This window comes from Silurus aristotelis (genome assembly GCF_946808225.1).
Source record: "Silurus aristotelis genome assembly, chromosome: 26".
Lineage (NCBI taxonomy): Eukaryota > Metazoa > Chordata > Actinopteri > Siluriformes > Siluridae > Silurus > Silurus aristotelis.
The window spans coordinates 15,660,478-15,686,321 of record NC_139599.1 but is presented as its reverse complement, the minus strand read 5'-3'; the positions used below and the strand labels follow the sequence as shown (position 1 = coordinate 15,686,321).

Sequence of the window (25,844 nt, the reverse complement as noted above, 5' to 3'; positions counted from 1 at the left end):
AAGAGCAAACCACTGAGCTGCATGCAAAAAGGATACGTTTCTGCGCATGCGTGTTTGTGAATATTTGTTTAGTGGAAAAAAAAGAAAGATCGTTTTGAGTTGAACGATTTTTTCACATTTGATCGCTATAAGATTAAGCAAAATTGCACACTAGAAGACAAATACAGTTTTAACACAAGTCAGACAGCGTGTGCTTATTTATATAACAATACTGAACCCTAGTGGTTGGTGAAGGAATTAAAATCGCAGTTAAGGCGGAACACATTCTTATCGAAAGTAAAAGCTGAATGTTTTTTTCTCCGCAGTTGTTTTTCAGACTCAAGACAACAATCGAGGTGAGTAAATCCTCCTGAAGAGCTTTTCAACATGATAATGACTTTTTTTGGACTTTTTCGTATATTAATGTCATGTTAATGGTGTGTTGTGTGATCGTGTGATTCCTATGAATATGTATTTATATGCAAATGTATATATGTATTTATAATGTAAATTTACATTGTTTTGTCTTGCTACCCCCATCCCCCCCCCCCTCTCTGATATTTCTGGTCTTCAGTAAACAGTAAAGCAAGCTGTAAAAGTGAACAAATCTCAATTTGACATCGAGAAGCTTCTTCTACTGTTTGTTCTTGAACTTTTTTGGGGGGTTTTAATCAGCTACCAATACTGAGAGACAGAAGCAGCTGGAGAAAAGGTAAAGCGTTAAGAAAACCAAGACATCTATCTATCTATCTATCTATCTATCTATCTATCTATCTATCTATCTATCTATCTATCTATCTATCTATCTATCTATCTATCTATCTATCTATCTACAGGATTAAAAAAAAATTTAACAAGCCATACAAGTCCTAAATACATACGTAGATAGATAAGGTGTGGATTATATACAATATACACATTTTTAAGACATGCAAAATTGGGAGGAATTTGAAACATTTTCCTTTTTTGCTTCCTATTTAATATTTTTAGCTAATATTTTTTGGCAACCAAAAGACATGGAGGAAAACACGCCTATACAGAATGAGACCTTGCTAAAGGAAAAACCAGAGAGCAGTACATCTGATGATTTGAACCTTGCAGCGACGTCTGAATGTGAAAGTGTTAACTCCACTGAGATAAAGAGAAGTAGTAATGAACCAACAACCTCTGGTAGGAATTCAAAACTAGGTTCTTATTCATGTTTTTTTTTTCTCAGATTAGATGCCATTCTTATTTGCTGCTGCCTTTTAGGAATTTTGCTGAACAAAACATGCTAGTGTATGATAGAAACTATTATAAATAATAGATATTATATTATATTATAAAGAATAGAATAGATTATTAGGTTGATCCACTTTAACATACTCCCTGCTGTACAAATGGTTTTTCTACAATATGATACAATCTTCTTCTCCTACGTCTTCAATTGGCTGCTCCCATTAGGGGGGCGCCACAGCGGATCATCCGTCTCCACACTACTCTGTCCTCTAAATCTCCCTTTTTCAAACCAACTACCTGCATGTCTTCCTTTACCGCATCCATAAACCTCCTCATTGGTCTTCCTCTTTTCCTCCCTCCTGTTGGCTCCATCCTCAGCATTCTCCTACTGATATACCCCATGTCCCTCCTCTGCACACATCCAAACTATCTCAATCTCACCTCCCTCACCTTGTCTCTAAATCATCCTACATGTGCCGTCTCTCTAATAAATTCATTTCTAATCCTGTCCATCGTCGACACTCCAAACGAAATCCTCAACATCTTCAGCTCTGCTACCTCCAGCTCCACCTCCTGTCTTTTACTCAATACCACTGTCTCTAAACCATACAACATCTCAGGTCTCACCACAGTCCTATAAACTTTCCCTTTTACTCTCACAGATACTCTTCTATCACAAATCACTCCTGCTATCACTCTTCTCCACCCACTCCACCCTGCCTGCACTCTTTTCTTCACTTCTCTAACACACTCTTCTATTACTTTTCACTGTTGACCCCAGGTACCTGAACTCCACTTCAAATATAATTTGCAAACGTCAGTTACAGGAAAAAAGTGCAAGAGACGGAAACATTATTAACTCTTCTGTATTTAAAATGTTAAACTATATAAACTATACATTTTTTAATTTGCAGGTGTGCCTATGTGGTTTTATTTCTGTCTGGATTAGCCATGTCACTTTTTTTTTTTTCAACAAACTAATGTTGCTGAATCAACAATATAACATATTTCCCAATCTGAGGTGATCAGGTTGCAAACAATTTTTTACCTGTTATGCATTACTTCCTGAATCTCTGAAAGACTAATGCTTTCAAGGAGTCTTTCAACAACCTTTAACAGCATCTGATGTCTGATTAACGGTGGTACAAATGTTTTTCTGCAGCATGGACAGTTAATAATGATACATACAATCTTGTAAAAAAAAATAATTTACTTATTTACAGATAATATAACATCAGTAGGAAAAAGGTTTTCATTTCTTCTGACTGGAAATACACTGAATGCACATAAGACCTTTGTGGATCATCTTCAAGGAGAAATATCAGATCTGCAGAAGGTGGATAGAGTGGATCAGAGTGATTTCATTCTGGTTTTCTGCCCTGTTGTTTCACGAGCTGGAACTGACATTGAAGCAGCAGAGCACAAGCTTCAGAGAATTTCAGGTATTGAAATGTGTTAAGGAATAAAACTGGACAGGACATGCTGCATGAGGAACATGATCAGAACTTTTCAATCATACTTTTTATAAATACATTAATATTTGTATGTATTATGTAAAAAAAAATATATGTAATGAGTAATAAATGCATTGTATATTCTGAATATGTCTTATACTGTTTATCTAGAAACCAAACCTGCTGTTCTGGTGGTGCTCCATCACACATTTGATCCAGAGTTTGTAGCACCAGACAGCAGCAGAGCCGTAACCAGAAAGAATGTGCTCACAGTCGACTGTCTGTTCCATGAAGATCAGGGATTACTGCAATGCACAAAGAATAATGTGACTTACAACACAGTTAAATACTGGATTAAGGAGCAGGTATGCTGAAAAAATGCACCATCAATGACCACAACTTCATATTATATACAGAAAACACCAGATACTTATTCTGTTTTTAGGCGGCTTTATCATATTTTCCTCTTAAGATTTCATTTAATCATTCTGATGTAAAGGTTTTACTCTGTTTTAGGTGATGAAAGATAATGAAATTGCAGGTAATTTTTCGGTTTTATGTTTAGCAGTTATACCCATTTAAGTAAACTGCAGTAGCTGATAAAATACAGAACTATAATTTGTATTGTTTTGCTCATTCCTCCAAACAGTTTTCTCTTCTCTTTTCTTTTTCACCTCAGTGTGTCTTCCTTACATTTTTCTTGTAATGATTTTTTTATTTATTCTAAAAACAAAAAAACAGAGGGTGATGAATCTTGGGAGGACCTAAATGTTACAGAAGTTTCTAAAAATGGCAGTCAAAACTCATCTGATGACGAGCAGAGTCAGCCACAAGAGCTAAAGAGTTCTGGTATGAGTTCTAAACAGTAGTTTCCTATTTCTTTACACTGTTATACACTGTAGAAAATGTTTTAAATTCATTAAGTTTGTACTTCTTCTTACACACCAAATTCCATTTATCCTCATACAGGAACAAACTTTAGATTATTCCAACAAAAAGTATTTTCCTTCAGGCATGTGTCATTGTTTTATTACATGAAGGTTAAACCAGTGTTGTAGGGGTAGGACAAGAAATCATTTATCTTCAGACACGTTATTGTTCATGTGTGAATTTCAAGTAAATTAGAGGCTTTAGAAGCAAAACCATGCAAAAGGACGACTATCATTATAATTTGTAGTAAAATTAAAACTCATTCATTTTCTCCCGCTTATCCGTAATTCGGGTCGCGGGGGCAGCAGTCTAAGCAGGCCCCCGCCTTCGACTGCTGCCCAATCCTCACAGCACCGTCCCTTACGGTCCCTCCTGCAGGTGGTGAGCCCCACTCACGCCGACGTCACGGACCTTGATAGTTCCCTCATAAGGGACCCCCGGAGCATAGAGGGTTAAGAGCCTTGCTCATGGGCCCAAGAATGGCAGCTGGGCGATACCGGGGCTTGAACCCCAGACCTTCCGATTGGCAACCCAGCGCCTTAACCGCTGGAGCCACCACTCCCCCTAAAATTAAAACCATTTTGTCATTAAATGTAAACTGGAGCAAGAATAAAGACAGACACAGGGTATGTGGAATCCTGAATATAAACACTTCACTGTTGTCACACTGTCCTCATACATGTCCTGCACCACCCTCACATACTTCTCTGACACACCAGACTTGCTCATACAATACCACAACTCCTCTCTCCACCCTGTCGGATCCTCACAGATGGTCACCTCTTCTCTCAGCCTGTATTCCGCTATTCTTTCCCATAACTTCGTGGTGTGACTGATCAACTTTATTCTCCTGTAGTTACTGCAGGTCTGCACATCTCCCTTATTATTAAATACTTCTTCTGACTTGCTTCTTACCAGCACACTCTTTCTCCATTCCTCTGGCTCCTTATATGCCTTCTCTTTGGCTTTCGCCACATCCCTCTCTACCTGCTGCATCTCCTTGTACTCGTGCCTAATTTTCTCATCACTCTGTCGATTCCAATTCTGTTTCGCCAAACACTTTCTCCTTCTGCTGCTCTACACTTCCTCATTCCACCACCACGTCTCTTTGTCTTCCTTTCTATTTCCAGATGTCACACCAAGTACCTTTCTAGCTGTCTCTCTTATCACTTCAGCAGTAGTTACCCAATCATCCAGCACCTCTTCACCAATACCGAGCCCTTGTCTGACCTCTTCCCTGAACTACAGTCTTCCTCCTTCAGTTTCCACCATCTTCTTCTTTCAGTCCTCACTCTCCTCCTCTTCTTCTTCACGTCCAAAATGATCCTACAGACCACCATTCGATGTCTAGCTACACTGTCCCCCGCCAACACCTTACAGTCTCCAATCTCCTTCAGGTTGCATCCCCTACATAGAACATAGTACACCTGTGTGCACCTTCCTCTACTCTTATACGTCACCCTATGATCCTCCTTCTTATTAAAATGAGTATTCACCACTGTCATTTCCATCCTTTAACAAAATCTACCGCCATCTGCCCTTCCACATTCCTCTCCTTCAGGCCATACCTACCATCACCTCCTCATCACCTCTGTTCCCTTCACCTACATGCCCATTAAAGTCTGCCCCAATCACCAATCTTTCATTCCTAGGTACACCATCTACCACTTCATCTAATTCACTCCAGTATTTTTCATTCTCTTCCATCTCACAGCCCACTTGTGGAGCATAAGCAATGATGACATTTATTATCACCCTTCAACTTCCAGCTTCATGATCATCACCCTAGATCCACCTGGTCTTCTGAACACACAACATATCTACCTTTCTCCTCTCCATTATATCAGCTTCCTCTCTCCCTTTACCAGTCATAGTACCAACATTTAAAGTACCAACCCGAACCTCCACTCTCCTACACTGCTCCGTTCCCTGCCGTCTCTGTAGACGTCTTCCTCCTCTCCTTCTCCTCCTTCGGCCAACAGTAGCCCGATTTCTACTGGTACCCTGTTGGCTAAAGACACCTATGGCGGTCGTTGGTAACCCGGGCCTCGCATGAATTTCTCTTTCGTGATCGCATATTTGATTTGGAACATGTTTCACGCTGGATGTCCTTCATAACGCAACCCTCCCCATTGATCCAGGCTTGGGACCAGCACTAAGAGTGCACTGGCTTGTGCCTCCCTAATGGCTGGGTTGAATCATTGTGTGAATTATGGAATACATTTTATTCCCAAGTGCCATCTGTTGAAAACAAAATCTTACCAATATTATTACAGTCATCTCTATTTTAAGATTATAATGAAAAGGCTAAAATAGCAGATAAGTGAGTAAATTATGTACTCCTTTTTCTTTTCTGCTTTTAGATTCCAGCCATTCACAACAACATTCAAGTAGGTTTTTTTATATTTATTTCTAAAGATCTGTTTTCTGTAATTGTTTAAATTGAAATCAGTTAAAGGTCTGTGATTATTATTTTTTTAGATATTTCAGCACTTGTCCCTCAGGTATGTGAAAAATCAACAACTATATCTATTCCTATAACTATAACTAAACCTTACTTTTTCATTTAAATACTGCACTAATTGCAAATAGAGTAAAATATATTGTAGAAAAAATCAATTGTTTTTATATTTTATATTTGTATATCATATTATACACTATATTTAAGTTGAATCCACAATTATAAATAGCAACATGTACAATACATTTTAGTGAAAATCCAGTACCTGATGTTTATTATTATACTTCCATTCTTATATAATTCATGTATTCACTTGTTTGCACAGGAGAAAGACATTAAAACATGCAATGAAGTGGACGATTTTGTATTAGTAGGTAAGTATGAAGAATTCTTATGCCTACATCTGAGTTAAATAAGTCAGTAAGTGATATTTTTAAACAAAATATTATCAACTGTTTAATGTTTGTTTTTCAGACACCTACAACCCCAAGTCCATAAAAGTTAGGACACTGTATAAAATGTGACTAAAAAACAGAATGCAATGAATTGCAAATCTCATAAACCCATAATTTATTTACAATAGAACATAGAAAACATACAAAAAGTTCAAAATGAGGAAATTTATAATTTCATGGAAAAAATAAGGTCATTTTAAACCTGATGGCTGCAACATATTTAAAAAAAGTTGGGACAGAAAACTTGGGAAAAAAGTAAGTGCTATTAACATTTTACAGTTGGAGAAACATTTTGCAACTAATGCGATTAATTGACAACAGGGCAGTAAGATGATTGGGTATAAGTAGTGTATCTTAGAACTGTTTAGTCTTTCTGAAGTAAAGATGGGCAGAGCTTCACCAATCTGTGAAAGACTTTGTCTACAAATTGTGGAACAATTTCAGAATAATGTTTCTCAACATTAAATTCCAAAACAGTTGAATATTTTATTATTTACTATACAATTCTGGAGAAATCTTTGTGCACAAGTGACAAATGTGAAAATCAATACTGCATGTCCGTGATCTTCAGGCTCTCAGGCAGCAAAGCATTTAAAACAGTCATGATTCTGTAATAAAAAACTGCATGGGCTCATTAACACCTCCAGTTTGCAATGTCATCGACAAATGCAGGTTAAATCTCTTTAATGAATCTAAAAATACAACAGAGGACACACAGAACTTTTGAGAATCTAAAATCCTGTATCAAGTTTGTATGAGAAAACATTACTTTCCCAAAACTTCAGCAACTGGTTTCCTCAATTTTTAGATGTATACAGACAAAAGACGTGATGCTACACAGTGGTAAACCTGTCCCAACTTTTTCTTAGACCTGTTGCAGCAATCAAATTTAAAATACTTAATTTTTTCTTTTAAATGGTATAAACATTTGATGTTTTTTTAGTTTGATTTATTCTGAATAGAATATAGGTTTATAAAATTTGCAAATCGCTGCATTCTGGTTTTTTTTTTTTTTTTTTACATTTTACAGTGTCCCAATATTTCTGGAGTTGGGGTTTCATCTTAACATATACATGTGAACAGACAGAACAGCTGAATTGACAAAAATAACAGAAATATATTTTTAAATGACTTAGAAACTAAAATTAAACCCATGATCTTACATAACCACTAAATATTTTTCAAACTATACAGCCTGTAATGACAAGGAAATAAAGCAATTACGGTTCAGGTACTGGGTGAAGAACTGAGAACAGAGTAAAATGTTTACTCAGGAATTAACAACAGAGCTAAATGTTTATTGTTCTTAGGGTCAAACCATCCAGGGAAACAAAGTTTAAAAGCAAAATTTAAAAAAGCTCCATAGAAAATGGACTGACCATATCAGCACTCAGATAGTTATTTATACTTCTTCTCACTCTCCGAAGTCCATAAATCTTTGTACAGGAACACATTTTAGATTTTTCTCCATCCATTTATCCTCCTCACAAGGAAGCTAATGCTAATCAAAAAGCTAACCAAAGCTCACAATACTGATAAAGTACACACAAACTTACATTGCACATTTTAAAGATCCATTTTTATTTACAGATAATATAACATCAGTAGGAAAAAGGTTTTTAGTTCTTCTGACTGGAAATACACTGAATGCACATAAGACGTTTGTGGATCATCTTCAAGGAGAAATATCAGATCTGCAGAAGGTGGATAGAGTAGATCAGAGTGATTTCATTCTGGTTTTCTGCCCTGTTGTTTCACGAGCTGGAACTGACATTGAAGCAGCAGAGCACAAGCTTCAGAATATTTCAGGTATAATATTTATTTAGTAAATTTTTTTCAAAATAAATTTATATCATATATATTTATATAAAATACAGGTACATTTATTACAGAAAAATATATGTAATATGTAATACTGTAAATGCATTGTATATTCTGAATATGTCTAATACTTTTTTTTAAATCTAGAAACCAAACCTGCTGTTCTGGTGGTGCTCCATCACACATTTGATCCAAAGTTTGTAGCACCAGACAGCAGCAGAGCCGTAACCAGAAAGAATGTGCTCACAGTCAACTGTCTGTTCCATGAAGATCAGGGATTACTGCAATGCACAAAGAATAATGTGGCTTACAACAAAATTAAATACTGGATTAAGGAGCAGGTATGCTGAAAAAAATGCACCATCAATGACCACAACTTCATATTATATACATAAAACACCAGATACTTGTTCCGTTTTAGGCGGCTTTATCATATTTTTCTCTTAAGATTTGTCCATTTTAGGTTAGTTGAATCATTCTGATGCAAATGTTCTACTCTTTGTTTTAGGTGTTATATGGCCAAATTGCAGGTAATGGTTCTGTTTTATGCTTAGCAAACATACCTATTTAATTGTACTGCAGACTGTATGTTTGATTAATAATAAATATAGGTTTCACTATAAGAGTGTAAAAAAATTGACAAGTTTTATCTGTACAGTAGATATAACAAGTCTACCAAACCTAATGAATGTCAGTGACCAACTGAAAGGACCCAAATGCAGGACACAGACTGGAATAAAATAAAGTTCTTTAATTAAAGAAACAGGAGGAAAAAAATATAGTCTGATATAACAGTCCTTTTATCTGAGAGCCAGCAGACAAAATAATGCAGAAAAAAACAAAACTCAGAGTCCACAGTCAATAATCTGAAATACCGGCAAAACCATACAGGGCAGATCAAAAATGCAAAACAAAAAACACAGTCCAGAGTCCAAACTGGGTTGGGAGCAGAATGGCAAGATACACAGGGGGGTGCAAGGAAATAGGAAATTTTGGAACTAGGAGTTGGCGACCCAGGGGCGTCAGCAATTGTTACCATTAGTTATAAGACCTCAATCCCAATTGAATGGCCTTAAAAGAGATATACATAAGAGGTCCTCTCACAATTTAAAATAACAAACTGTTTTGCTAAGAATCGAGGAATAAAATTCCAAAGTCTAGATGTGTGAAGTTAATAGGAACTTGTTCAAAACTTGTAAGTTAATAGGAACTTTGTCAAAGTTTAGAACAGAATGTCATTACTATTATAATATACTATTATATATATGGGCTCACCACCTGCAGGAGGGATCGTAAGGGACCGGTGCTGAGAGGATTGGGCAGCAGTCGAAGGCAGGGGCCTTGACAGCCCGATCCCTGGACACGGAGAAGTGTCTGGGGAATCTGCTTAGACTGCTGCCCCCGCGACCCGAATTACGGATAAGCGGGAGAAGATGAAATGAAATGATGAAATGAAATTTAAATGTTAAATATTTTTTTTTAAATCTTTCATTAACATGATATTTGGCTACACCTCAGGGTGTGTGTCAAGGGAAAGCAAAGCACAGGTAGTTTCTGTTATGAAATTGCAAACATGTAGAAACAGAAAATTAGTACATAATTTGTAGTAAATACAATGATCAGAAAGCCTCTTTAGATTGTACCCAAACAATAAATCATAGTCGCATTTGGACTTACTCATAACACTGGTTGAACTGTTTCAAAATAGTACGGTATGGTGTTAAATCTTAAACCTGTTTTCCCAGTGATGCACATTTTAAATGTATATATACGAATTGTATTTACTTATAAGATTTGTTTTACATTTAAGATTTATATAAATTTAGTATATGAAATGTTTTTCTATATGATCTAAGCACTGTTGATGTTTAACGTGATGTTTAGCATTTACTGCAATATGCAAAGAGTATGAAGAAAAAGAGAACTCATAATCAATATCTTTTTTTTGTTTTTATAGAAAACATATCTCAGAGGTTTTCAGGGAAAAAGTGTTTCATTATTTCCCTTGAAAATAAACAGAATTCAAATTGGACATCCGGGGAACATTTTAAGAATAAAATACCAGGACTTCATGAGGTGTCTACTGTGGAGGAGTGCGATTTGATTCTCGCTTTCTATTCTGCTGTTTCACAAGATGAAACTGGCATGGAATTAGCACTGAAAAAGCTCCAGGATACACCAGGTTTGTGTGTGTGTGTGTGTGTGTGTGTGTGTGTGTGTGTGTGTGTGTGTGTGTGTGTGTGTGTGTGTGTGTATTTCTTTAAAGGTTTTAGGCTGTTGTAAAAAAAAATGCTATATATTATAAATATTAACAATATTGAAAGGAAATGAACAGAAGAGCACTCAGGACCTCAGTCTGGGCCAAAGGTTCCTACATGACAACAACCCTAAGCACACAGCCAAGACAACAAAAGAGTGCCTTAGAAACTCTGTAAGTGTCCTGGAATAGTCCTGTCTGACCCCTGACTTGAACCCTATTGAACATCTCATTCCCAGCTTGAGAGGATTTGCCATGAAGAATGGCAGTAAATCCCCCAATCCAGGTGTAAAAAGTTGTTGCATCAAACGCAAAAAGACGTAATGCTGTAATTGTCGTCAAAGTTACTTAAAGTACTGTGTAAAGGGTCTGAATACTTATGTACAAGTGATATTTCAGGGTTTTTTTTATTTAAATTCTAGAATTCACTTTATGGGGCATATGTGCATGGTTATAATTGTATATTGCATAATTGTATACACAATGAAATTATAATTGTATGAATGATTAAAGCTGTATACTGACTAAATGTTATACATTTTTAGATACCAAACCTGCTGTTGTGGTGCTACCTCCTCATGAAACTGAGCCAAAGTGTGTTGAACTAAACATCAGCAGAGCTGTTAACAGAGAAAACATGTCCATAATTAACTGTCATATCTATAAAAGTAACTCCAATTATTCGGGGAATGCATGTGGAGCAATTATTAGCAGGTAGTGTTTTTTCTTTAAGTAACAGAATTTCATCTCATTTTTCTTTTCTGCTTTTAGAATTCATTATTTTAGTCATTATTATTATCATAGTCATTATTTTACAACAACTTTTAGGTAGGATTTTTTTATATTTATATGCAAATTTGTAATTGTTTAACTTGAAATCATTACTTTTACATTGTTTGTGACTTTTTTTTATGTATTGCAGCACATCTGCCTCAGTTAATATTAAGTCAGATATCAGGATTAACCACCCAGGTATTACACTTTTATTTTAATGCCTTCCTTAATTACAACTAGAGTAAAAATATAGTGTGTAAAAAATTCATACTTATATTTCATGGAGAATATTCAGCAGTTATATTTAGCAGCATGTATAATAAAAAATGTTGTGAAGTCCACTAGCTAAGGTGAATTATTATAATGATATACTTATTATTATTGTACTTATACCATTCTTTCATAAATCATGTTTTCAGTTGTTAACACAGGAGAAGAAAAGTGAAAGTAGTTGGGATTCTTATGACTGAGGTAGATGTCAGTAAGTGATTTTGTTCATTAAAATATATATTTATACTTACAATTATTTATCAGTAAATTGAATTTGCAAGTTTTTTTAATCAGCAAATTTATTGTAATTGTATTGTTAGCATTTTTAATTACACCTGTTTACATACATGTTTATGATCATAAATGCAGAATAGCTTGAAATACGAAAAGAAATGACCCGAATTTAGTTCATTTATATTTTACACTTAAATAAACAAACCGACATTAATCAGGTATCCCATCCTGCTGCCTACTGCATGAACTGAACTTTACAAGTCTGTTATACGGACATCATGGCATCACTGAAACTTATGTTGAGCAACAAAGAGACACAAGCTGAAGTAGTGCTTTTGCATCATATAGATCCTAAACAACACTAAAACATTTGTAAATGCATTGCACACACAACAATTTACTCGTTTGTATTTGAAGTGTTTATTTAAAGACTTTACCAAATTACAGATTAAGCATTTGACAGTAAGTTAATGGATCTCACAAAATTGTCAGTTCATTCTTGAAAAACAAAGTGAGTAGAAGCTAATAGGATTTCTACATTTTGTTGTTTGACAATTTAAGTCATCTAAATGTATAAATTTTTTTTTCTAAGTCCTTAAAGCTTTCCTTTTTATGTTTTATTTTCCAAATGTGAGTTTCCTTTACAAAATATTCATTCATTCATTCATTTTCTCCCGCTTATCCGTAATTCGGGTCGCGGGGGCAGCAGTCTAAGCAGACCCCCGCCTTCGACTGCTGCCCAATCCTCACAGCACCGTCCCTTACGGTCCCTCCTGCAGGTGGTGAGCCCACGGGAAGGCGGCCCCACGTCATTCCGACGTCACGGACCTTGATATTTCCCTCGTAAGGGACCCCCTTTGCAAAATATACACAAATAAATGCTTTTTTTTTTCTAAGAGATCAGAGATCATGATGAAGAGGGCAAAAGAGAGAGCCCAGTGAAATGAGAGCTCATTGGGAAGGTGAATGTGGTGGATACCGAATGTGAGATGCAGGTCCTGTTGCCATATTCAACTCCAATCTCATTTTCCAAGATTGTGAATTATGTGCTGACCTGCAGTTTTTATGGTCCTGTTATACACAGTTTAATTTCGAATTCCTGGTTGCATGTTGTTCTACAGTAGATATACTGCTCAAATTATCATATCGATATTTGTAAATGTATAATCACATTATTCTGACATTGTAGTCAATTATTTATTGATTGAAATGTTTGTATTTACTTTAGATGAAGGTGAAATTTTGAAATGTAAATGTAAACATTATTACTCCTGCAGTACATGTGCATGTACAGTATATGCCTAGTGTCTGATTTGACAGTCAGACACTTATCTAGACTTTTATATAGGATAAAACAGGGGTCACCAACATGGCAAGGACCACATGAGTAGCCCATGGGCCTTTTGTAAAAATAGAATAATTTTACTTTGTTAAATCATTGTTGATATTTAATATGAGAAATCATTAACATGATCAGTGTCTTCACATAGATGAATATTATTAATTATTAATAATAACATATAATAAAAGGTAACTTGAGCAAATTTGTTATTTCAGATCAAACTGAAAACTGTGTGTATCAAACTGGTAGCCCTTCACATTAATCAGTACCCAAGAAGTAGCTCTCAGTTTCAAAAAGGTGGTGACCCCTGGTATAAAACATCACCTATTATATTACTCATGGTAACACATTTGTCATCTTTCAGGGTTGCTATCATTCATATTCACGGTGTATTTATCCTGTTCACTTATTTGTACTTTTGTGTTTTGTTATGTAAAAAGAATTCACAAAGCATTTTTTTTTCACTGTTGAATGTGATGAATTTCTAACTGTTCTGCTGTTTGGGTTTAGAACAAAACTAATACTTTGAACAAAGATTATTTATGCTTTAAATTCATGAATGTTATTTGCTTTTCTGTCATGCCACAATGTCCATTATACACCATATTAGAGTCTCTGAAAATCTGTCCATCTGCATAGAGAAATCTAGAAAAATTACTATATCAACAAAATCATACCTGTGCTATTTGTAGGTCCAGTTTCTCTTCTTCTTCTTCTTCTTCTTCTTCTTCTTCTTCTTCTTTCGGCTTCTCCCATTAGGGGTCGCCACTGCTGATCATCCATATCTGTACCCCCTGTGGCCCATACACAATTAAAATATATATATATATATGATTGGATAATGTATATGCTGATATGAAGTTTGATGTTTGATTGCATCTCGATTTTATGTAATAAACTTGATGGTCAAGCCAACAATTTTACTTCTTCAAGATAATTCTGAATTAATGAATTTATTTCTGTTTGTTTACTTGAAGCTGGTGAGAGAATAATTGGGAACAAGATCTGAAGACAAAAAATTTTTATATGTGTGTGTGTGTGTGTATGTGTGTGTGTGTGTGTGTATGTGTGTGTGTGTGTGTGTACGTGTGTGTGATGTAATTATATTATTTTATCTGCACGGGTTCTTACAAGTTTGTCTGAAATGTCTGTGCTACTGAACTTCTGTTATATTCTTTTCTATAACAGTGACGCTGTTACAGTATTCATTGTTTTAAAGAGTTCTAAAGGGGAAAAAAACTCACTGATCTTAAATATCAGCGGTTTTTAAAACCGGAAAAGCAAAAAAAAAAAAGTACTTTCTCGTGTACTTCCTCATTCTTTTCCTGTTTATAAACAGAGTGACTCTACTGAATACATATAAGGCACTAGACAGATGTGGCTGCAGTTTAAGACAGATTTAATAGCAGGTAGTAGAGGTACAGAATCAATAAACAACTAGCAAGGCAAGACATGTATTTCTACATATACATTTTCATTTTGACCAGTAATGATTAAGTATACTGTAAAACATTTCCGGGATTTCACAAGATGTAACAGTAATATTTCACAGTAGCTTACATTAGTAGCATTTCACAGGCATTAACTATGACATTTCACAATATAGTACAGTGTTGAGACTTTTATTGTGAAAATAATGCCATCAGCGAAGTCATGGGAAACGGCTGTGACTTTCCTCCCGCGCTCGCGCTATTTCTGAGTTCTCTCATCTCTGCGGATTCAGTGGTAAGTTTTAAAATGTGCAAATTTGTCAATTAAATGACAGATTTTTTTTTTTTATATGTGATAGTGCATGAAGTATCAGCCAAATTTCGTTAGTTGTAGGTTTTGTTGTCGCGCTGTAGGTTGGACCGCGGAATTAAAAAAAGAAAGAAATGAACAGACGTTGGAATGTTAATTGTACTGTGTTCTGTGTTGTGTTAAATGTACTGTGTTAAGTGTACTGTGTCAAGTGTTAAATGTACTGTGTTAAGTGTTAAATGTACTGTGTCAAGTGTTAAATGTACTGTGTTAAGTGTACTGTGTCAAGTGTTAAATGTACTGTGTTAAGTGTTAAATGTACTGTGTTAAGTGTACTGTGTCAAGTGTTAAATGTACTGTGTTAAGTGTTAAATGTACTGTGTCAAGTGTTAAATGTACTGTGTTAAGTGTACTGTGTCAAGTGTTAAATGTACTGTGTTAAGTGTTAAATGTACTGTGTTAAGTGTACTGTGTTCTGTGTTAAGTGTTAAATGTACTGTGTTAAATGTACTGTGTTAAGTGTTAAATGTACTGTGTTAAGTGTACTGTGTTAAGTGTTAAATGTACTGTGTTAAGTGTACTGTGTTAAGGGTTAAATGTACTGTGTTAAGTGTACTGTGTTAAGGGTTAAATGTACTGTGTTAAGTGTACTGTGTTAAGTGTTAAATGTACTGTGTTAAGTGTACTGTGTTAAGTGTTAAATGTACTGTGTTAAGTGTACTGTGTTGAGTGTTAAATGTACTGTGTTAATTGTACTGTGTTAAGTGTTAAATGTACTGTGTTAAGTGTACTGTGTTAAGTGTTAAATGCACTGTGTTAAGTGTACTGTGTTAAGTGTGCTGTGTTAAGTGTTAAGTGTACTGTGTTAAGTGTACCGTGTTAAGTGTACTGTGTTAAGTGTTAAATGTACTGTGTTAAGTGTACTGTGTTAAGTGTTAAATGTACTGTGTTAAGTGTACTGTGTTAAGTGTTAAATGTACTGTGTTAAGTGTACTGTGTTAAGTGTACTGTGTTAAGGGTTAAATGTACTGTGTTAAGTGTACTGTGTTAAGGGTTAAATGTACTGTGTTAAGTGTACTGTGTTAAGGGTTAAGTGTACTGTGTTAAGTGTACTGTGTTAAGTGTTAAATGTACTGTGTTAAGTGTTAAATGCACGGTGTTAAGTGTACTGTGTTAAGTGTTAAATGTACTGTGTTAAGTGTTAAATGTACTGTGTTAAGTGTGCTGTGTTAAGTGTTAAGTGTACTGTGTTAAGTGTGCTGTGTTAAGTGTTAAGTGTACTGTGTTAAGTGTACTGTGTTAAGTGTACTGTGTTAAGTGTTAAGTGTACTGTGTTAAGTGTACTGTGTTAAGTGTACTGTGTTAAGTGTACTGTGTTAAGGGTTAAATGTACTGTGTTAAGGGTTAAGTGTACTATGTTAAGTGTACTGTGTTAAGGGTTAAGTGTACTGTGTTAAGTGTTAAATGTACTGTGTTAAGGGTACTGTGTTAATGGTTAAATGTACTGTGTTAAGGGTTAAATGTACTGTGTTAAGTGTACTGTGTTAAGTGTTAAATGTACTGTGTTGAGGGTTAAATGTACTGTGTTAAGTGTACTGTGTTAAGTGTTAAATGTACTGTGTTAAGTGTGCTGTGTTAAGGGTTAAATGTACTGTGTTAAGTGTACTGTGTTGAGTGTTAAATGTACTGTGTTAAGTGTAGTGTTTTAAGTGTACTGTGTTAAGTGTTAAATGTACTGTGTTAAGTGTACTGTGTTAAGTGTACTGTGTTAAGTGTACTGTGTTAAGTGTTAAATGTACTGTGTTGAGTGTACTGTGTTAAGTGTTAAATGTACTGTGTTGAGTGTACTGTGTTAAGTGTTAAATGTACTGTGTTAAGTGTACTGTGTTAAGGGTTAAATGTACTGTGTTAAGGGTTAAATGTACTGTGTTAAGTGTACTGTGTTAAGGGTTAAATGTACTGTGTTAAGTGTACTGTGTTAAGGGTTAAATGTACTGTGTTAAGGGTTAAGTGTACTATGTTAAGTGTACTGTGTTAAGGGTTAAGTGTACTGTGTTAAGTGTACTGTGTTAAGTGTTAAATGTACTGTGTTAAGGGTTAAATGTACTGTGTTAAGTGTACTGTGTTAAGGGTTAAGTGTACTGTGTTAAGTGTACTGTGTTAAGGGTTAAATGTACTGTGTTAAGGGTTAAGTGTACTGTGTTAAGTGTACTGTGTTAAGTGTTAAATGTACTGTGTTAAGGGTTAAATGTACTGTGTTAAGTGTACTGTGTTAAGGGTTAAGTGTACTGTGTTAAGTGTACTGTGTTAAGGGTTAAATGTACTGTGTTAAGGGTTAAATGTACTGTGTTAAGTGTACTGTGTTAAGGGTTAAATGTACTGTGTTAAGTGTACTGTGTTAAGGGTTAAATGTACTGTGTTAAGGGTTAAGTGTACTATGTTAAGTGTACTGTGTTAAGGGTTAAGTGTACTGTGTTAAGTGTACTGTGTTAAGTGTTAAATGAACTGTGTTAAGGGTTAAATGTACTGTGTTAAGTGTACTGTGTTAAGGGTTAAGTGTACTGTGTTAAGTGTACTGTGTTAAGGGTTAAATGTACTGTGTTAAGGGTTAAGTGTACTGTGTTAAGTGAACTGTGTTAAGTGTTAAATGTACTGTGTTAAGTGTACTGTGTTAATGGTTAAATGTACTGTGTTAAGGGTTAAATGTACTGTGTTAAGTGACACAGTACATTTAAGATGTTTTTTAACTTTTAGGTTGTTCACTTTCATGTGTGTGAACCAAATATATTCACTTTGAGTTATTAGGGCAATCTGCTATCTATATCCTAAGTAACAAGATCAGTTTCTTAAGTTCAGGCAGTCTGTTCCCTTTGGTTGTGCATGTTGAAAAGGGTACAGAGTTTTATGTAAGTGATTATAATCACAGGGTCAGGGCATCAGTTGCTGGTCAAAATTTGGAGTCACAATCTACAGTAGTGCACTTGCAATGAAGTGACAGTGAAAGGCACAGTATACCGAAAGGGGATGTATTTTTTGCTTGAGAGAAATGATGTAGTACTGGAAAGATTCATTTCATCATTGTTTTTAATAAGTCTGTGTAGTTTGTGACTCAAAAATATACTTTTGTGAAGCTAAGTGACATTGGTGTCTATTGCAAATTAGGAGTAGCCCAAAAGTCAGAATGTGAAAATGATTAAACTGAAGCATACATTAGGAGGCACTCTGTGATCCATGTCACTGGCACATTCTTCCTGTTGGGTGGAGCAAATTCAAGCAAATTGATAAAATGTTAATTTTATTGAGGAGAAAATCCATGCCAAAATTGTTTATTTAAATGTTTGGTGTTTAACTGGACCAAAGTATTGTCACCTTGTTCGAACTGAGCTAACTTTAGTTTTGCTCTGTACTGCAAAAGCATTGACCAACTGAAGGCTACTTTTTCATCGCACTTGGAAGAAAGTAACAGTTTTTCTCTCTGCCTTTCTGTTTATAGGTGCTTTTTGGGTATTAATCTGGAGACAGGCACAAAGTCAAAGAAGCAGAAAGGACTCATCAACCAGCAAGTCTGTACACTCATAAGAAAACTTATTGATTTTGAATGGATGTCAGTCTAGTGTGATCCAAAATATTTGTTCTTTGTTTAGCTAGAGGCAGTTATGCACTTTATAAAATTACTATGTTCTATATTGTCTCTTTGTTCAATAAAGAAACACAACAAATGAGTTAATGTCAGTCTACGCTGTAAAAAGCCTTGTTGCAATTACATTTTAATGAAGTTGAATCAACTTGAAATTACAATTCATTTAAACTTTCTTGACAGGTGAGGAGTTGCTATTAATTATAAAATAAACTTAAAATAACTTAAGCTAATTAAAATTCATTTTTAAAATGTATAGCAACTTCTCATTGGGCAAGAAGGTGAAATTTAATAGTAAATTCAAGTTAATTTAATTAAAAAATGTAAGTGCAGGTTTTTACAGTGTAAAGTATAAGGAAAATCTTTTTCGAGTCATTTATTAATAAATAAATGTATGTTTGTAATAAATGTATGAAATAAATGTATTAAATTTTTGTTTTTGTGTTTATTTGAATTTAACATTGTTTTAATGTTAAGTTATTGGTATAGCCAGTACTATTACAGTGTACACTGTAAATCTACAGCAGACTAATGCTAAATTGAATTACATTAACTGTAACTTAACAGCTAAATGCAATTATTATATGGAATAATGCTGCTATATCACAGTAATCTAAAAGACATTACTTGTAATTTCACAGTAAAATAATATATTACTACAGGAGCATACTGCTAAATCACAGTAATACGAAGGCCTAACTACTGTAAGGTTACAGTAAGCAGCTGTCATTTCACAAGTCTTTACTGTAAAAATGACACTGTAACATTCTGTGAAAGTACAGTAACAACATGACAGTAATTTACTGTGAAGTTACATACAGTACCTTCCTGTGAAAGTAATGCAACTAGTTGCCAGTAATTTACTGTGAATTTACAGTCAAATAATTTACAGTGATACAATCAGAATATCATCAATAAGAAACATAAAACATTTTAAAATAAAAATATTAAGTGATTGTTTAAAATATCATGTTATTACCATGTATGGGTTATAATTACATGTTTTTAAGTTTATATAATTAAATGTACTTAACTTTATATAATTACATTTACTCATTTAGGATTGTTAAATATAAATAAAAATAACCCAGCCATTAGGGGGGCACAAGCCAGTGTACTCTTAGTGCCGGTCCCAAGCCCGGGTAAATGGGGAGGGTTGCGTTAGGAAGGGCATCCAGCGTAAAACATGTGCCAAATCAAATATGCGGATCACAAATGAGAATTTCATACCGGATCGGTCGAGGCCTGGGTTAACAACGACCGCCACAGGTATCGTTAGCCGACAGGGTACCGGTGGAAATTGGGCTACTGTTGGCCGAAGGAGGAGAAGGAGAGGAGGAAGGCGTCTACAGAGACGGCAGGAAAAGGAGCAGTGTAGGAGAGTAGAGGTTCGGGTTGGTACTTTAAATGTTGGTACTATGACGGGTAAAGGGAGAGAGATAGCTGATATGATGGAGAGGAGAAAGGTAGATGTGTTGTGTGTTCAGGAAACCAAGTGGAAAGGGAGTAAGGCCAGGAACATTGGAGGTGGGTTTAAACTGTTTTTATCATGGTGTGGATGGGAAGAGAAATGGTGTAGGGGTGATTCTGAAAGAAGCATACAGTAAGAGTGTAGTGGAGGTGAAGAGAGTTTCTGATAGGGTGATGATCGTGAAGGTGGAAGTTAAAGGGATGATGATAAATGTCATCAGTGCCTATGCTCCACAAGTTGGCTGTGAGATGGAGGAGAAAGAAAGATTCTGGAGTGAATTAGATGAAGTGGTAGATGGTGTACCTAGGAAAGAACGATTGGTGATTGGGGCAGACTTTAATGGGCATGTAGGTGAAGGGAACAGAGGTGATGAGGAGGTGATGGGTAGGTATGGTTTTAAGGAGAGGAATGTGGAAGGGCAGATGGTGGTAGATTTTGCTAAAAGGATGGAAATGGCAGTGGTGAACACGTATTTTAAGAAGAAGGAGGATCATAGGGTGACGTATAAGAGTGGAGGAAGGAGCACACAGGTGGATTATCTTCTGTGTAGGAGATGCAACCTGAAGGAGATTGGAGACTGTAAGGTGTTGGCAGGGGACAGTGTAGCTAGACAGCATCGGATGGTGGTCTGTAGGATGGTTTTGGAGGCGAAGAAGAAGAGGAGGAAAGTAAGGTTTGAAAGAAGAATAAGATGGTGGAAACTGAAGGAGGAAGAGTGTAGTGTGAGGTTCAGGGAAGAGGTCAGACAGGGGCTTGGTGGTGGTGAAGAGGTGCCGGATGATTGGGCAACTACTGCAGGAGTGATGAGGGAGGCAGCTAGAAAAGTACTTGGTGTGACATCTGGAAATAGAAAGCAAGACAAGGAGACGTGGTGGTGGAATGAGGAAGTGCAGGAGAGCATTAGGGGAAAGAGATTGGCAAAACAGAAGTGGGATCGACAGAGTGATGAGAAGAGTAGGCAGGAGTACAAGGAGATGCGGCAGCAGGTTAAAAGGGATGTGGCGAAAGCCAAGGAAAAGGCATATGAGGAGCTGTATAAGAGGTTGGACACTAAGGAAGGAGAAAAGGATTTATACCGATTGGCCAGGCAGAGAGACCGAGCTGGGAAGGATGTACTGCAAGTTAGAGCAATAAAGGATGGAGAGGGAAATGTGTTGACTAGTGAGGAGAGTGTGTTGAGAAGATGGAGGGAGTATTTTGAGCAGCTGATGAATGAGGAAAATCAGAGAGAGAGAAGGTTGGAGGATGTGGAGTTGGTGAAGCAGGATGTAGATAGGATTAGTAAGGAGGAAGTGAGAGCAGCGATTAAGAGGATGAAGAATGGAAAGTCGGTTGGACCAGATGACATACCGGTAGAAGCGTTTAGATGTTTAGGAGAGATGGCAGTGGAGTTTTTAACCAGATTGTTTAACAGGATTCTGGAAGGGGAGAGGATGCCTGAGGAATGGAGAAGGAGTGTGCTGGTACCGATCTTTAAGCATAAGGGAGATGTGCAGACCTGCAGTAACTACAGGGAAATTAAGTTGATCAGTCACACCATGAAGTTATGGGAAAGAGTAGTGGAAGCCAGGCTGAGAGAAGAGGTGACCATCTGTGAGCAACAGTATGGTTTCATGCCGAGGAAGAGCACCACAGATGCCTTATTTGCTTTGAGGATGTTGATGGAGAAGTATAGAGAAGGACAGAAGGAGCTGCATTGTGGATTTGTGGATTTAGAGAAAGCGTACGACAGGGTGCCGAGAGAGGAGTTGTGGTATTGTATGAGGAAGTCAGGTGTGTCAGAGAAGTATGTGAGGGTGGTGCAGGACATGTATGAGGACAGTGTGACGGCAGTAAAGTGTGCAGTAGGTACGACAGACTGGTTCAGGGTGAAGGTTGGACTGCATCAAGGATCGGCCCTGAGCCCTTTCCTGTTTGCAGTGGTGATGGACAGGTTGACGGACGAGGTCAGACAGGAGTCTCCCTGGACTATGATGTTTGCAGATGATATTGTGATTTGTGGTGAGAGTAGGGAGCAGGTTGAGAAGAGCCTGGAGAGGTGCAGTGGAGTGATGAGGGCAGTGGAGTGATGCGGTTGCAGGGAGAAGAGGTGGAGAAGGTGGAGGAGTTCAGGTACCTGGGGTCAACAGTGCAAAGTAATGGAGAGTGTGTTAGGGAAGTAAAGAAAAGAGTGCAGGCAGGGTGGAGTGGGTGGAGAAGAGTGACAGGAGTGATTTGTGATAGAAGAGTATCTGCAAGAATGAAAGGGAAAGTTTATAGGACTGTGGTGAGACCTGCGATGTTGTATGGATTAGAGACAGTGGCATTGAGTAAAAAACAGGAGGTGGAGCTGGAGGTAGCAGAGCTGAAGATGTTGAGGTTGTCGTTGGGAGTGACGAGGATGGACAAGATTAGAAATGAGTTTATTAGAGGGACAGCACATGTAGGATGTTTTGGTGACAAGATGAGGGAGGCGAGATTGAGATGGTTTGGACATGTGCAGAGGAGGGACATGAATTATATTGGTAGAAAAATGCTGAAGATGGAGCCACCAGGTAGGAGGAAAAGAGGAAGGCCAAGGAGGAGGTTCATGGATGTGGTGAGGGAAGACATGCAGGTAGTTAGTGTAAAAGAGGCAGATATAGAGGACAGGGTGGTATGGAGACGGATGATTCGCTGTGGCGACCCCTAATGGGAGCAGCCGAAAGAAGAAGAAGAAGAAGAAATATAAATAAAAATGTTAGTATGAAAACACATGACATTATTTATTTTCATGTGTTACTTTTCTTTATTCTTTCTGAATGAACTTTATCCAGCAACAATACAAATTTCGGGTCCAATGTACAATTTTACAATACAATATTAATTGTACAATATTAAAATACGAACTTCAAAATTTTAAAACATAGCTAAATTTTATATATTATTTCTTTTTTACTAAATTTATTTACGCAAATAATTTAGGACATTAGTTACAGTAGTAATGCTTATTGTTATTTTGTAGCCCGAGTTCAGACACATGAATGATCATCAATGAACAAGAATTTTGTTCATATTTCATTATTAATTTGTTTGTGTCTTGTAGCGAAATAAGATGGCTAGCAACTGTGATGAGCCGCACAAGCAGTTCCAAACGGATCAGTCAAAGCCAATGAATACTGTACCAGAAGGTGAAAAGCCCAGTACAAGTTCAGAAGATAAAACAAATCAAAGGGAAACCTCAGAAGATCAAAGGATTGCTGGTACAAAATCACATCAAAAGCTTTTTTCAAATTCACAACAAAGCAATAGTATGTAATTTGCAGATAAAACCTGTCTAATTGCTTACTTTGATCAATCAGACATCATGATCCATCACATTAATGTTATAGAAATGATGACTTTTTGTTGTTGTTTGTTTTCTACAGGCCCACACTGGCTTGAGCGTTTCAAAGGAATAAATGTTCATAAAAATGATAATACAAATTATTTGTCTTTATTTACAGAAAATATAAAACCTGTCTTGCTCGGGAACAAGTTCTTTATTCATGTAACTGGAAAAACATTGAATTCTCGTAAAGATTTCATGGATCTGCTAAAAAAGAGCACACCCTGGCTGCAGGAGGTGGAAAAAGTGGATGAATGTGATTTCATTCTGGTTTTCTGCCCTGTTGTGTCACGAGCTGGAACTGACATTGAAGCAGCAGAGAAAAGTCTTCATAAAATTTCAGGTAGAAAACAATCTTTTTATTTTTTTATTTTTTTTATTTTATTTTATTTTTTTAATAAAATGTGTAAATTAATATTTTTTATATTTTTCAAAAGCCACAAAACCTGCTGTTCTGGTGGTGCTCCATCACACGTCTGATCCAGAGTGTTTAGTATCAGACAGCAGCAGAGCCGTAACCAGAGAGAATATGATCACATATGACTGTCTGTTCTATGAAGATCAGGGATTACTGCAATGCAAGAGGAATGCTGATGTCATCAACAATATTAAAACACAGATAAAAACAAAGGTATTTATTTTAACAAATGATTGTTTTTCCAAGCTCCTATTCATGTATACCCATGAATAAGGGAACTATTAAGAACATTTTGCTGTTATTTAAATGCTTTAAAATAATAAACAGTAAATACAATTATTCAAAAAAGATTTTTTATTAAAATAAACTTTAATATTATTATTATGAGCAAAGGAATGTAGGTATTTAACTTATTTTACCTTCATTTCTCCTTCTTTTTCTCCTTCTTTTTCTTTTGTTATTGTTATTGTAATTATTGTTATAATAAGGTTTCGCAGCAAATTTTGTTTATGTTTAACCATAGTTCTGTGTTTTTTATATACATGCATGTAAGTGTATTGAAATTGCATCTGCTTCTGCTTCCGTGACATGACTATGGAAACAATGCAAAATACCAAAATATGCCTACATTTTGTTTATTTGTTCCTTTCCTATTCTTCTTCTTCTTCTTTTTTTTGGCTTCTCCAATTAGGGGGCGCCACAGCGGATCATCCGTCTCCATACCCCTCTGTCCTCTACATCTGCCTCTTTCACACCAACTACCTGCATGTCTTCCCTCACCACATCCATAAACCTCCTCCTTGGTCTTCCTCTTTTCCTCCTTTCTGATGGTTCCATCCTCAGCATTCTCCTACTGATATACCCCATGTCCCTCCTCTGCACATGTCCAAACCATCTCAATCTCGCCTCCCTCATCTTGTCTCCAAAACGTCCTACATGCGCTGTCCCTCTAATAAACTCATTTCTAATCCTGTCCATCGTCGTCACTCCCAAAACCTCAACATCTTCAGCTCTGCTACCTCCAGCTCCACCTCCTGTCTTTTACTCAATACCACTGTCTCTAAACCATACAACATCTCAGGTCTCACCACAGTCCTATAAACTTTCCCTTTCACTCTCACAGATACTCTTCTATCACAAATCACTCCTGCTTGATTTGGCACGTGTTTTTACGCTGGATGCCCTTCCTGATGTAACTCTCCCTATTTATCCGGGCTTGTGACCGGCTCTAGGAGTGCACTTTTTATTATTATTATTTTATTAATTTATTATTAAGCAATGTTATGTAAATTCCAGGAATTATATGATGAATATCATTTAATTTGCAATTGTTTGTTTGATTTGTTTATTTTTTGAAATAGTTTCGGCAGGTTTATAGAGTTATATATTGTAGTAGGTAAGATAATGAAATCGATTTTTGTCACACAGTTTTTATTTTTTTTGTTACTACACATCAGATTTTCAAGTGGGATCCAGGAAGCATAATAAGAGGGTTCAAGCTTTTTCTGCACCCACTTTCAAAAGCATTTGTAAACTGGTTACTGCAAAAGGTGTGTAACTGATATGTTTACTTTTTTCTTTCAGGAGACAGGTCGAACTTTTTGGATCTCTTTCGGTATTGTATTTTTATTTATAAAGATTATAGATTATGCACATTTAGAAGGATTTTATTTGAGATGAGGATGACTGCAATAATATTGTTTCATAAATATATTCATGTTGCTACAATCAATTGTGATGTTATTGGTTTTCATTCATTATTATTTATATTTATTAGTTAAATGTCTGCAGACTGTGTGGTTCTGGTTCTGTAATCTATTCCATTGTGATGGCAGTGAGGTAATAATCTTTGACTTCAATACTGTAATAATAGCATATATATAAAAATGAAAGAAAAAAATGTATTCTGTGGTGTGTGTGTGTGTGTGTGTGTGTGTGTGTGTGTGTGTGTGTGTGTGTTTGTGATCATTTATTACATGCAAACTTATTAGTGATTGATAATCTTGACCCAGCCATGTTAGCAACGACATAAAGGTT

General features: G+C 36.1%; 1 protein-coding gene across 3 annotated transcripts; it reads left to right on the top strand.

Annotated features, from left to right (window-relative positions):
• Positions 1 to 973: 973 nt before the first annotated feature.
• Positions 974 to 25,629, top strand: LOC310720284 (uncharacterized protein). Of its 3 annotated transcripts, none has more exons than XM_083530750.1 (7): positions 974 to 1,149; positions 2,421 to 2,639; positions 2,823 to 3,016; positions 8,827 to 8,848; positions 10,276 to 10,500; positions 23,827 to 24,020; positions 24,499 to 25,618. In XM_083530750.1, the coding sequence occupies exons 1-7, from the start codon at positions 996 to 998 to the stop codon at positions 25,027 to 25,029; spliced, it is 1,539 nt and encodes a 512-aa protein (XP_083386876.1). In that variant the 5' UTR covers positions 974 to 995; the 3' UTR covers positions 25,030 to 25,618. The 3 variants fall into 3 exon arrangements, 2 of the variants coding, with proteins under 2 accessions (XP_083386876.1, XP_083386877.1); XM_083530751.1 differs by lacking the exons at positions 974 to 1,149; positions 2,421 to 2,639; positions 2,823 to 3,016 and adding exons at positions 6,088 to 6,416; positions 8,088 to 8,306; positions 8,466 to 8,659 and having other exon boundaries at positions 24,499 to 25,629; XR_014531701.1 differs by lacking the exons at positions 8,827 to 8,848; positions 10,276 to 10,500; positions 23,827 to 24,020; positions 24,499 to 25,618 and adding exons at positions 3,168 to 3,500; positions 5,945 to 6,060.
• Positions 25,630 to 25,844: the final 215 nt, after the last annotated feature.

Coding starts and splice junctions, on each gene's coding strand:
- LOC310720284 (XM_083530750.1), top strand. CDS start 996: ATGGAGGAAAACACGCCTATACAGAATGAGACCTTGCTAAAGGAAAAA. Junction 10,501..23,826: donor AAAGCTCCAGGATACACCAG/GTTTGTGTGTGT, acceptor ATTTTTCAAAAG/CCACAAAACCTGCTGTTCTG. Junction 24,021..24,498: donor AAACACAGATAAAAACAAAG/GTATTTATTTTA, acceptor TTCTCCAATTAG/GGGGCGCCACAGCGGATCAT.